General features: G+C 37.6%; 1 protein-coding gene across 2 annotated transcripts in view; it reads right to left on the bottom strand.

Annotated features, from left to right (window-relative positions):
- Positions 1-13915, bottom strand: part of LOC116801460 (sarcoplasmic calcium-binding protein, alpha-B and -A chains) — a 58038-nt gene that overhangs the window by 41157 nt on the left and 2966 nt on the right. For both annotated transcript variants that reach the window (XM_032721195.1, XM_032721196.1), the window contains one exon: positions 4500-4666. In XM_032721195.1, the coding sequence (XP_032577086.1) occupies positions 4500-4666 (167 nt within the window). The remainder of the gene's footprint in view (positions 1-4499; positions 4667-13915) is intronic.

Here is a 13915-nt window from a genome sequence, read left to right as displayed (position 1 = left end):
CTTACACTGCCAGACGCTATATTTTTAATCGCCATAGTAAAAGTGCAAACAGAATTTAAACAAACGGTACCTACGAAGATCAAATCAAGGCATAGACAGAATTTCATTTTTTTGCGTTTCTGTTCCGTTTAAATTTTGACTCGCCAAGATCGTTAGAGTTTTCTTAGAAATTTAGCGACGTCTCTCAGGTTTGTATTTTGTAAGTAGCTCATAAATTATTCAATATTTAATTTTATTTCTCTTATTTTGATACAGTTTTTTTGTAGAATAAGAATATCATACGAATATTTATGTTATGATACAATATAATGATGTACGGATTCCTCAATTAATATAAAATACAAAAAAATTTTTAATTTTGAAATTTTTTCGCCCCACAAAACAAGCCCATACCAGAATTTTCGGTCCACCATGATTGAAGTGGGTGTTTTGGGTGGTACTCCGTGTTTGGAGGTGATCAGATATACTGTAGTGAACCAGTTCCACCAAAAAGCACTATTTTTGACCCATCAATCCAAAGGATATTACGCCATTTGGAGACTGGTAGGTAGGTAGGTTTTAGAGATGCTTAACCTTGCCTTAATATGCCTAGGGCTAAGTAGGAGATCCTTCCGTGGACTCCTTGCACTAAAATTTTTATTCAGTAGTCGTCTCCGAATGGTAACGTCGCTGATTCCCAAGTTCAGCTCAGATTTTATATACCCAAAGGAAGCAAAAGGATAGACGTTGTTGTAACGAAATATGCGTCGATCCTCTATATCTGTGATTTTACGTATGGTACCACGGATTTCGGGCTTCCATTCATAGTAAACGGCATCGGATACCATTTAGGCAGAACATTCAAGGATTTTTTGAATGTCCCCATATGTGTTCCTTCCTTTCTTAGCTTAAGAATTAATATTCTTTTCTCCTGGGAGCAGTGCTGTCCTCTACCCACTAAAATATAATTTTCTTTAATTTTTTTTTTAATTTAAAAAGTGGTGAATTTGCTCAAGAATGTAAATAAAAAAAAAAAGGATAACATGAAAAACTAAACTAAACTATAAAAAGTGGATTCCAAAAAGGGATATGGAAAAATACCTTCGTGTTACTTTGTGTAACACAGCTGTATACCCCAGAAAATATCTATCGATTCCCCAGAAAATTAAAAAATTTCCTGTTCACATTCTCACCAACTGACTGTTGGGTATCTGATAGTTGAGGGAATCCAACTCTTATTTTATTTTGTTATTATTATTAATTTTTCCAAATTTAGTTATACATATTTTGTCTTGCAGATGTTTATAAGCGTTTTATTTATTGGTTTGTGAAAGCGTTCTACATCTGTTATTGCTGTTTTCAGCCAAACTTTTAAAGACTTGCTCATAAGCGATAAATGTTTGTCTGCTTTTATTTTATTGCCACTTTCAACACCTATGTACGTAAATTACGCTAGAATGGTTTAGAAAGTATTTCATTATGAAGTAATTCGTTGGAGCTTATAGTATTTTTTTAGTGTTAGTGATTTCTTAGCTTGATATGTCTAGACCAAGTAGAATCTGGAATCTTTTACAACTTTTATTTGTCTAGCTGTTCAGCTAAAAATCTTTTTTATAGCTATTTTAAAGCAATGGTATATATATATAAAGCAATGGAGATATATTTTTTTGGTTTTAGCGAGCGAGTAGTATTAATTAAGGAATTGCTGGCGGCTGCGATATATGCTCCAGACCACCAATAGGCCACTGGCACCCTGTCCCTGACCCTGTCCGCCCTGAAGCATTTGGGATTGCGGCAGCTCGTTGGTGGGTGGACCCATGTTGCCCTAGTCAGCATAGCCTCCAGCGAATCTTTGATGCTCAAGAGGGGAATGCGACTGTGCCCTATTCCTAAAAGTACGCTGCTGGTGGCCACAATCATGCGAAGCAATGCCGTCAGCAAAAGTTGATAATGGCATTAAACTTCTTAACCTAGTCACTTTCGACTTCATCCCAATCAAGTTGTTTAAGCTCGTTAAGAATTTTTCTAAATGTTTGTTGAAGTTAATCGATCAGCTCCAACCTCACATTAGGAACGAACTCATTAAACAAAATTGCACAGTTTCATAGGAAGTCCGCTAGACGTTCCACTCGATTATAAATTGCATCTGCCCCGCGTTTCAAAAATGTCATCCTGCTTGCATAATGTTATGTTTAATGTTTCCAGAATTTTCAGCAGCCATGGCAACAGCAACGAAACAGCAGAAACAGCGACTCGAAAGTCGGTTCAAGCGGGAAGATAAGCGCAAAGAAGAATTGGCGAAAGCTTCCGCTATATTTCGTATATATCTCGCTATTTCGTTATATCTCGTATATGTAATCTTCCGTGACCAACGGTTATATGTACTTTCAATGGTCACGCCTTTAACTTTGCTTGAATAGTGCAGACACAAATTGTTGTCAACAACTCACTCAGCAACAACAGCGAATTGATTAAAGTTAAAGGTTAAATAGCTTTGAATGATGTGCACTATATATTGTTGATACACAAATCACACAGGGGTCACCGCATGCTAATAAGCTTTTCCATCAGCCATTTTAAATTAATGAAGAGACGAGTTTTATACAAAGAAAATGATAATGAGCGATTTAATTGCAGAGCGCACAGCAGAACGCAAACCCAAAGGTGTAGGTGTGAGAATACTAGAGAGAGCTCAAGAGATAGGAGCTTATATAGCGGAGAAATTACTGTACAGCGGGGATAGCGGGCGAGAATACTACCACAGTCCGCTGTTGTTTGTCGTAATACGGCAATATGTTCCTCTAACAATGCTTGTCGGAGGCAAAGGAGGAGGCTGACCAAGCCTCTTTTATCGGTACCACGGGTTGAGCAGCTATCCAAGACTGCTTATTTTAGGTAGGAGTATCGTGGTTGCTCTGGTTGGTACCCATATCGCGGGTGTCCGACATTTGAGTTACGGGGCTGGTTGCTCAAATCTCGGGGCTGTGACCCAGAGATCAGTACAGATTATAGGAAAATCTCGTTCCTTAGCAAGGGGGAGTGTTTGCCGAGCAATTGCTACCGGGTCCCTACGTATGTATGCTTCTACGCTTGTATCGCGTATCCAGATGCATCATATGTTCACTTGTGGGTGTATTGAGTGTCGTGGTTGTAAAACAAGTTCAGAGGGATCCGAAAGTCAAACATACTGTACAGCTGAGATGCCGTAGAGTTTAACTATCTCCAAAGTTGGCATTTTTACAAAGTATAAATTAAGGAATTGCAGGCGGCTGGGTTACCCAACACTAGTTAAATAGGCTTTTCAGTAATAGTCACAGGGAACAAAACCCACAACCTCTAGAGCATTATTCACCTTCTTGTTTCACGCTCTTGCTGACGGCTTCAAACCGATTATTGCTTTCTTGAGCGAGAATACCTTGTCTGGACTCATTGAAATTAGGTACCCTTCCGTGTGCCCCATGCAGACGGTCTCGCTTGGATCGCTATTGATGTACGCGGTGCAAAGAACAATTTGATGAAGATTTTATCTATGCTCCCCCGCTAGTGCTATCATAAAACGCACACTCTCTAGTCGATGGTCAGCCAGGGGCGGGCAGATAGTAGAATTCATCTTCCAACACTGGAAACTCTTAGTAAAAACACCTAGAAAACAGCTTATGTTTGGAAAGCAGATCGATAGAAGTGGAGGCAGATTGACTAAGAGAATAAGAAAAGTACATAGTGTAAATAAACAACGGGAAGTTACGTGATAGGCAAATAATGAAATTTCTTGAGCATTCCTTTAAGGTCCAGGGGTCCTACTAAGGTCCTACTAAATGCCGGTAAGGTCAGCCACCTAAGAACATCAGTATGAATCGTGGCGCAACGAGCCGAGAGAATTTACGAAATAGAAGAATCTAAAAGACATCACAAAAAAGGCCACACACAGAGCAGTGTTCAAGTGTTAGTGACGGAGATAACACAAAGATGATAAAAAGAAATGCTAAACGCTAAATGCTGGTGACTTCAGTCACTCGTGGCGCAACGAACCGTATGTGTTGTTCAAATCGATAGAAATTTACAAGATCAATACAAATATGAAAAAATATCAAAAATTTTGTCAAAAGTGTCGTCCTGGCATTATTTTACGGTTTGGCGGCGTTAGAGTGGGCGTGGCAACATGAGTCAACAAACTTGCGCTGCGTCTATATCCCTGAAAGCGTCATGGTTATTCTCAATTTTCTAACATTGAAACTTTTATAATTCCTGAAATCGAGGCGTTTGTGTCAGTGTCAGTTTTTGACGGTTAGTTGGCATTAGAGTGGGTGTGGCAACATTAGTAAACAAACTTGCGCTGGGTCTACGTTTTTTGGATCTGTATTCTTAATCTCAACTTCATAGTTTTTAAAGTTTTAAAGTCACCAGATCGACTAGGCTATGTCACTCTACGAGTAACGGGTATAAAATGGTTGGATATGTATTTCGTTATGTTTATTTTCCGATTACGACGGGATAAATTGAAGCTTTATTTGTAAAAATACCTTATCGTCGTCAGCAATAGCAGAGATTTCATCCCATAAATTTTTCATTAGCTTTTTATAATCATCCAATCGAGCAGTGCTGCAATCACCTTTTCCTTCTACGACACATGCTCTTACTGCCATACAAAGAAAATCATTTTGGTCCAGAAATCCATTGTTGTCAATATCTAAAAAAGAATAATTTTATCAACGTAGTATTATTAAAATAGCTAAGTAACGGGTATCTAATAGTCGATAAACTCGACTATAGCGGTCTCTCTTGTTAAGTCCGCAATATATAAATATTGTTCAAACAATTAGTGCGGTAAAGCTTTCGAACGGAAAATCAATAATTTTCGACTGTATTTTCTTTGAGAACTTTAATATCTCGCAGAAGTATCAGTGACTTTTTAGAAAATAATTAAAAAGTTAAAAGTATGTTATAATTAAACACTGGACAAGGTTCTTGTAACAAAAATATTATATTATAGTGTAAAATTATATTTTTATAATATTATTATATTATCTAGTATCTCTTGAGGAATTCAGAGTCTTGCCTGTATTGAGCTAATAATAAAAAAGTATTAGCTATTTTAAAGCAATGAAAAGACGAGGTTTAAATAGTGATTTCGAACGATTTGTTTTTATTGGTTTTAGCGGACGAGGTTTTGCATCGATAAGATATGCACACGATAACGAAAGCGAATGATAATAGGCGACCTAATTGGAGAGCGAACAGCAGAACGCCGAGCCAAAGTTGTAGGTTCGAGCTTAGACGCTCACGCAGCTCAAATTCATAGATAACAATGATATTGCTGCACAGCTGAGGTGGAGTAAAGTTGAACTGTGTCTCCCAAGTTGGCATGTAAGCAAACAAACATTTTAGGAATTGCTGGCGGCTGCTTGACCCGACAGCCTGATGATGACATGACAGATGACATTATTGTTATCGGTACCTTACTGGACGGGTACCTTACTGGGTTGAAAGTCATTTAGGGGTTTATACCAACGTTCTATGTAGCACTCGGAATTAAGTTAATAGTTTTTAAATTGATATTCGCATAATTAGTTTTCAATGTAAAAGTATCGGATATAAAACACAACACAGAACACTTAGCTGTTGGGAAAATTTCAGCAGGTCACCGGTTCCCGAAAATTGATAAAGTATTATGTAAAACTCCGTTAAAAGGATAGCTATAAGTATGGCTATAAAATGTTGCCGAAGTAGCGGAAATTTAAAATATATATTCGAGTTCCCAACTTTCAGATACCCGTTACTCAGCTAGTGTGAATGCGAATTCGAAATTTCATAATTTTTCTCGGACACCGATAGATATTGGAGAATAAAATAAGAAAACAATTGAAAATTAATCAAAAGCGTGGGCGTGAACGGTAGGGCGTTACAGTGGGCGTGGCAAATCGATAGAAATTTAAAAGACTCATAAAAATATGAAAATATATCAAAACATTTGTGGCAAATCGATAGAAATTTAACAGAATAATTAAAATATTAAAAAACATGGTCAACAATCTGGTCTAGAATCTGTATGCTTAATCTCAACCTTCCTGAGACGTTGACGTTCATGTTGTCACGCCCACTTTTACGACCACAAAGCGCACAAAACTGCCACGGCCACACTTTTGAAAAATGTGTTGATATTGTATTCACATTTTTATTAGTACTGAAAGCTTCTATCGATTTGAAAACAACAATTTTTGCTACGCCCACTCTAACGCCCTACATCCGCACAAAACTGTCGCGCCCACGTTTTTGAAAAATTAATGGATATTTTTACATAATTTTATTAGTCTTGTAAATTTGTATCGATTTCCCAAAAAACTTTTTGCCACGCCCACTCTAACGCCCTAAAGCCGCCAAATCGGTCACGCCCACACATTTGATATGTTGATATGTTGGTGATCTGTTTTTTATAATAATTCTCCTGTTTTACCTTTTCTGATCCCTTAATGAAAATTACTTTTCTGGTGTAATTATTAACTGGTTTTTCCGTTATAAATATTAGTTTCTTGTTACTTTCTTCGGCGCTGTGCTGCGTAGCTTCAGAAAAGAGCGCTTCCCCTATATTAATCCTGTATAGAGCATCTGCTACATAATTTTCTTTGCCTTTAAAGTGTTTAATATCAATATAAGGCTGTCTTAGATATGAACTCAGGGTCCATTTCTATTTGGTGAAACCCTTTAATTTTATCAATTGTAGAAAAAAATGTCCATATTCGCTATTGGATATTTGTCTGCTATTGTTCATATATCATACTTCAGATAGATGCGTTTACTATGTTTGTTCACTTGTATCATACTCGAATTCTTTACTCCACAAATTGTATTAAAGATATATAGTCTTTCTTTGGAGTTCCCATTCGTATTACAGCGGATCAAAGCAGAAGTTATGCCAGCAACAAGTTCCGTGAGTTTTGTTCAACAAACAGGATTGAGTTGCACTAAATAGCTACATATGCCTGCAGAGCACATGGGCATGTTGAAAGGGTGATGAACACTCTTAAGACTATGCTTACTGCTGTGGAAACGAGTCAGCGATCATGGCAGGATGCGTTTTCAGAAATCCAACTAGCCATGAATTGCACCACAAATCGAGTCACTAAAGCAAGTGCTTTGGAATTGCTGATAGGAAGAGAAGCCTGGCTTTTTGGGTTGTTGCAAGTCCATGTGGTAGAAAGTGCAGTCGATAGAGGCAAAAGTAGTTCGGTATAAGCAAAGACACTAGAATAACAAGTTGCGTAACAACCATACATTGGATTGGCACTATGCAGCTACTTTTTGTTGTGACAGCGTACGAAATCTAAAAAATAAAATTTGCTTGCTTGTGTGAGTAAAAACAAGAGACGAGAACGTGTAAATATGTGCGTACTTGGTACTTGTGTAACAAGACGGTTTTCGGGCCGAAATCAATTATGATCAAAGAAACGAATTTACATCTTTGCAGTTTTTGGCCAATTTCGTAGCAATATGATAACATAAAATAATAATTAAAAATTCACGCCCTGACTATTATAATTTAAAATTGTTTGTTAAAATCGCCGCTCGAATTATTTATGTTGATAATTAATTATGTGTAATATATGTAATAATCGGTACCCAGGGAACAAATTTTTGAATTTTAAATAATATAAATGGATCATTTACATACATTATTATTATGTCAAATGACTTAATAAATATACTAAGCAATTAAGGCAATTACAAAGGAAATGATTATAACTACTGTAATTTAAAACATAAATTTTCAAAAAGAAGTCATTACATTGAGAATACTTCATAAAAATTAAACGTAGTAGAAAATAAAAATTTATAAAATAAATCAAAATATGAATACTGTTTATTGCAAAAGTCATATCTTGAGGCACGAAGTGCGGACACAAGCACTCGACAATCATTGCCTTATTAATTTTTCACACGTCGCAATGTGAATACTCTTATGACAAATATTCTAATATAAAGTCATTTTTAAAATTTGTTTTGTGATATTATGTACATAGATTCGGCTATTACTATTTCTAAGCTATATTTAAATAGTAATGGTGCCAATTGATCAAGATAGATAGATTTTAAGCCTAAGAACTTGTAAAGTGAAGGGCATATTTTATCAAATTTACCATGCATGATCATATGTGTGCACACATACAGTTGTCGGCTGTCACTGTATGCGTAGAAAAGAGCTGTTAGCTATAGAGCTCTCCGCTCTCTCACTCTTGTACAAAAATTCGAGAGAGAGAGAGGCTCCAAGCCACCGCTAGAGCCACTTCGAAAAAATCGTGTCATTTTCTAACTCTAGCTTACTTGCTACAATGAAGACTGCAGCTAGATGATTTCGTCTCTAGGGCTTGTAGTTTCGTCCATAACCACCGATGTTGCGCTCAATATGTCCAAAGATTATGAGCTTTTATTATTACCTTTTATTATTTTCTGTTAAGCTTAGATGTTTTATTTTTATATTTATTATATATTTTCATTGAGTTGCACATATTTTTTTGTTTTACGTGAACTTATTCAATATTTCGTCATACAAATATATTTAGTAGTATATAAAAATGTTTTGTTTTATATCCACTTATTCAATGGTTCGTCATTGACATATTTATAGTAGTATATAAAAATGTTTCTGATATAGTAATATAATTTTCTTAAAATTATTAGTTGAATTATTTTCTTGTTAAATTTTTTTTCAATTTAAATTTTCACTTGTTTAATAGTGTCCTAATATATCTAGTTTTATGTTTATTTATATCCAGTTGTTCCGCTTCGTTCAGAGCAACCAAAGAAATTCTGGATTTATAGCTCCGTTAAATTCTTGAAATTGCCTGTTGCAATTCCGGAATTTTCCCGGTTTATTTTCTGGAAACAGCTTAAACATCTGTTTACTATTTACAAAACATTCTGATACATAAAATTTGCGAGCCGGAGCACCTAATAACAAAATCGAAAGATTTTGCCGAAATCTAAAAAAAAATTACGATTACCGTAGCATGCTTCCGATTTCAAGTCGCGTATACTGAATAAAAAATTAATCACGAAGATCATTTCTGTTAAACCGTTTTATTTGAAGTGTCCTTATATAAGTTAAGATAATTAATGAGAAAGCTTAAGTCTTGGGTGATTATTGGGTCACCTATAATCTTTATATGCACATTTAGCATACACGCCGTTATATGGTGGAAAATGCTGTTTTTGCTAGTTTCCCGCACTTTGCTGGATGACCGGTCGGCTTTCTGGCCGCGGTTAGCTCTAGTACAGTTTGATACGTTTTTCAGTTTGCTTTGACCACTGATTCACTAAAGAGCTTATTATTATCACTCTATCTGAGTCTCTAGGCCAGAAGCTTTCGTAATCATCATAATTCTATATTTGGATCTACAACCTTCAATCCCGTGCAAAGACAGTTTCGTGGGAAACCATAAGCGCCAGGCCTGCCGTTCACCAAACAGAACACAGGACAAAAAAAACATGTAAGTGGGCTGATAAAGTCTAAGACAACTTCAAATCACACAGGGAGAAAATAAACAACTTATGTACCCAAAGTCTTAACATTTAAAATGTTCCATAAATTATTATCTGCCGTCTCTAAATAAAAATTTTCAGACGCCGGTTATTAATGTAAACATAACTTTCTGCCAAATTAAAATATTAAGTATTCGGCCTCTCAATAACTTGTGCTCAGTGTTAATCAATTAATGACCTTATGAGTTTCCCAGGCCCAAATAAACCAAATCGCAAAGTGATAGTGAAGAAGAACTCTGATAGTTTCGCACAACACAGTGCTTAATTTTAAAGCCATTTTGGGTACATTAGACTCTTCTCCTATGCAGATAAAACATCCTTACGCCTATTACGACAGGGACTTGAGTCGGTCCGTCAAGGCGACCAAACCCTAAAGCAGTACAACGATGAGGTCGAACGAAAATTAATCCTCGTTACAAACGAATTTGTCATGACATATGAAAGAGCCACATTGGTTGATACAGAGGTTAGGGCTGAAAAAATCCCAAAGGGCTGTTGTTTTTCCATCACAACCCAAAGACCTGCCAGCAGCAATGTCTTTAGCACGAGAGGCAGAGGCCAGTATCGAACGAAGCATGTTCGCGACCACATATGCCAGGGCGGTGGAGCAAATAAACCAGAATATTGACTTCAACAAGATCCAACACCGCGCGCCTGAAAAACAAAGCAAAAATTCTGGTGCCGACCACGGTCCAGAAAACAAAACCCCCTTTTAAAAAAGCCAAACAAGAATCAAAGTACTGGTTCATGGCGCAAACGGGACGACAGGGTCTCTAACCTACCCCAGCAAAATCAATCCCCAGAACCAATGGAGATCCATTCATCGTCTTTAAACCTTAGACATGCCTTGAACTTTAAGCAGGGAAGGAAGAAACATGCCCCTGAAAGACCAAACTACTCTGAGAGAAATTCTAGACAAAGACGCCAGGGGGTTTTCAATTTTGAGCAAGCCGCCAATGCGAAATAAGATGATGATTACGAAAACGCGAAAACGCGCGCGACTCATTGGACTGCTTATCAATTTTTTAGAGGAAGGTCCTGCTTGCTCTTTATTGAAAGAATACTGGCGGGGAGAGTTTTTAAAATTTTTCATAGATGATGGCACTACAAAAAATTATGTAAAGCCCCTAAGGGAGCTAAAAAAAAGCATAACTCTTGTCGACTCCCCATTCACTGTGATAAAGTAAAGGAAAAGTGCTTAATGCACATATTTGGCATAACGTCCCCATTTTTTTACTGGATACTGTGAATTTCACAAATATCTATGACGTAGAAGTCCCAAGTTCGATGAAAGCTGAATTCAATAAAATGATAATTAAGAGAAAACAAGTGTTTTCGCACTCTATCGAGGCGCTTACATTTAACACGGAGAAAAATTTCTTACGTCTACGTAGACGTAATGATATTTTTCTCCGAAAATGCTGCTGACTACGTCATACACATTGACACAGTACTTAAATGTGTGTGCCAAGCGAACATGAGAGTAGCACCTGAAAAAACCAAATTCTTCAAAGAAAGTGTTGAATTTTTTGGGTTTTATTGTTACATCAAAAGGGACCAAAACAGACCCGGAAAAGGTAAAAAGAATCTGATATCCTTCCTAGGCCTTTTCGGATATTATAAAAGGTTCAAATAATGCAAAATTGGCAAAGCCTTAGAGGCTTTAATATCACTAACATCATTTTTAAAAGGCGAATATAAAAATTAATGAAATTAATTTGCACCGGAACAAACAACAAATTAAAACAGAACTTAATTTAAAACCCCCGAAATTACAGAAAAATATAGTTTTCAAATTTACCTAAGCAGAACATCCTCAAATCGAAAAAATTAATAATTTACTTATAATTATAGACCAATTCGGAATTAATTAGTGACTTAGAATCAATTAGAATCAATCTGTAACGTGAACTATTTTTATTTCAGAATCATTAGACTAGCTTATCCTTCAAAAATACATTTTCATATTAATGAATAAATATTTAACAGATTATCTTTTATAGAGAAAACAAATAAATTAACAAATTTAAACAAATAATAATAGGTGTTAAGTCGAAAAATGCCGTAAGTTCGAAGTCCCTGCGTCGAGACTTACCTACGCCGTAGATAATGCGCCAAAAAGCGAAGCAACGCAGATGCACCACTGCAATTATATGTTTATTTTCGATATTGTTCGGTAAGCTTAAATCCGTAGTATTGTGGTCCCGCTCTCTCTTACATGTCCACTGTATGTCAAGCGCTGAGAAGCAGCACTCGTAAGAAACTCGCAAACGTCGTGGACGTGCGAGTTGACGAGGAAAGCACAAATGTAGGATTAATATCGTAAACCAGTGAGTTGACTAATTAACAATGAATTAAGGTTTCGGTGATTTCATAGCTTAACGATCTTGGAGATCTAAGCGCACACTCGAAATCCGTGTTCTCTGAACACTCTGAAATATTTTTCCTACGACCAAATGACGTTGAGGTCGTCATTTGGAGTCCAAAATGGCCACTGCCAAGAGCGCGTGGCCCTGAAGATCTTCACGACTAGCCGGGAACGGATTATCATCTATGCACATAGGCGCACGACAAGTCTGCACAGTCCAGAATTTCTTGATGTGTTCCGAAACTAACGTTGGGATTTTGTGAGATGCTGCCTACCACACTCAGTTCAGAACTGCAGATCGAGAAAGAGTTGCGGAGTGGACGAATGTAGAAGAATTCACCACGCTTTGCTCTACTCTTATTTATCAAACGACCCCATAATTTTATAGGCGCTTAGCCAGTTCTCCTTCACGGAAGGGGACCTTCAAAGGCGCTGTTTCGGTACATACCGGTACCACTACATGGACCAAGACGTATGTTCTCGGAAGGTCTATAGAAGCCAAGCGCTTCACTCGTATAATGGAGGCCAAGACCACACACGAAACCATGGCAAAGCGTTGGCAAACTTTCTTAATATCATGAGGTACGACAAACTGGATCTCACCCTATGGCGGTAGGGCGACTCATACACAGCTCACGCTCCTGGTAAGGTACTATTTACAGTACCTACGATTCCGTGAACGCAAAGTCGCTATAACCGGAGACATACGTGAAAAGTTTCACCAAGACCTGAGTAACAAGACTCTTGTGTTTCTGTGGAGATGGGAAGGTCCAGGTCGTTAAGTTCTAAGCTTCATGCTCTCCAGCCTTGGCCAACTATATAACAAATCAAAATGCAGAACGATTCCAAAGGAGCAGCAGACGCAGCTCATTCACTGCTCGCTGCGTCGGTCCTGCCGCCTTATGATCCCTCGATACGCTGATTGGGCTTCGGTCACTGAATCCAACGAAGACTTCTCCAGCTGACCATATACTCGGCGAAGGCCATCTTGGTGAAAAAAAAGGCTTTTACAAAGGGTAAAAGCGAGGCATGTGAGCATCTAGACAGCCGTCTAGTCCTGATCTTTTAGTGTGCGGAGATTTTTCAAGAGGGACTCTTTAATGATGTTCTAGCACTGTCTTCTCCGTTAACGTCGTAGTTGGTCAATCAGTTATGGAGTGTGTGTAATCCGAGCGACTAAAACATCCGGAAACAACCCATCCCAGCCGTTCTTCTTGCGGCTGCAATCAGGGCATAAGCTTGATTTGACCGATGCACAGCAGTTCGTGAAAGAGACTGGCGCCAATTAGTAAGTCAAAGCGTTGGGAGCAATAAAACTCTGGGTCCGCGAGCTTAAAGTTTTGGGGTATGTTCCAGCTGCAAATGTCTATATTCAATGACGGCTGACTTTCAATTACATTGGAGGCCATAACAGCAGTGATGTTGGTCAAGAACTAAGACGTTCGAGATCGCATTAAAATTTTTACTGACTCAAAACTAGAATTGCCTATTCCGGTGACACAAGCTGGCGAGATTTTGTTCTCTTAAGTTGAAGCTGATTTGCGAATCGGAATGTTATAGGGTGCAGTTAAGATCAACAGAATAGAAGTCCAGCCAGTTAGCATAGCCTATAGCGAATTTTGGAAGCTGAAGAGGGGAAGCGGCGGTGACCTACGCCGGAGTGAAAGCTGTTGATGGCCACAATCATACGGAGAAATACCGTCAGCAAAAGTTGAATTGGAGTTGAGTTGCGAGACCCGCTTTTAAATCTCCCCCCGAACAGAGGAGTTACGATTTACGAGAATGTCATTTAGTTTCTCATTCAAATTACATTCAATTTCCTTAAAATCTAGTTCTTCGAGCTCGTTGAGAATTGTTCTAAATGTTTGTTAACGCTTATCGATCAGACACATAAAGAACGGACTAATCAAATGAAATTATTGCAGAACTTGATATATACCTGATATACCTGATATACTTGAATGATTATAAATGTCACCCTGATTGAATATCGGTAACTTTTCCAGAATTTTCTCGAAATTCGGTTCAAGCGGG

Source organism: Drosophila sechellia, chromosome 3R (genome assembly GCF_004382195.2).
Source record: "Drosophila sechellia strain sech25 chromosome 3R, ASM438219v1, whole genome shotgun sequence".
Lineage (NCBI taxonomy): Eukaryota > Metazoa > Arthropoda > Insecta > Diptera > Drosophilidae > Drosophila > Drosophila sechellia.
Note: the sequence above shows the minus strand (reverse complement) of the source record. Positions and strands in the feature narration are given on the sequence as shown.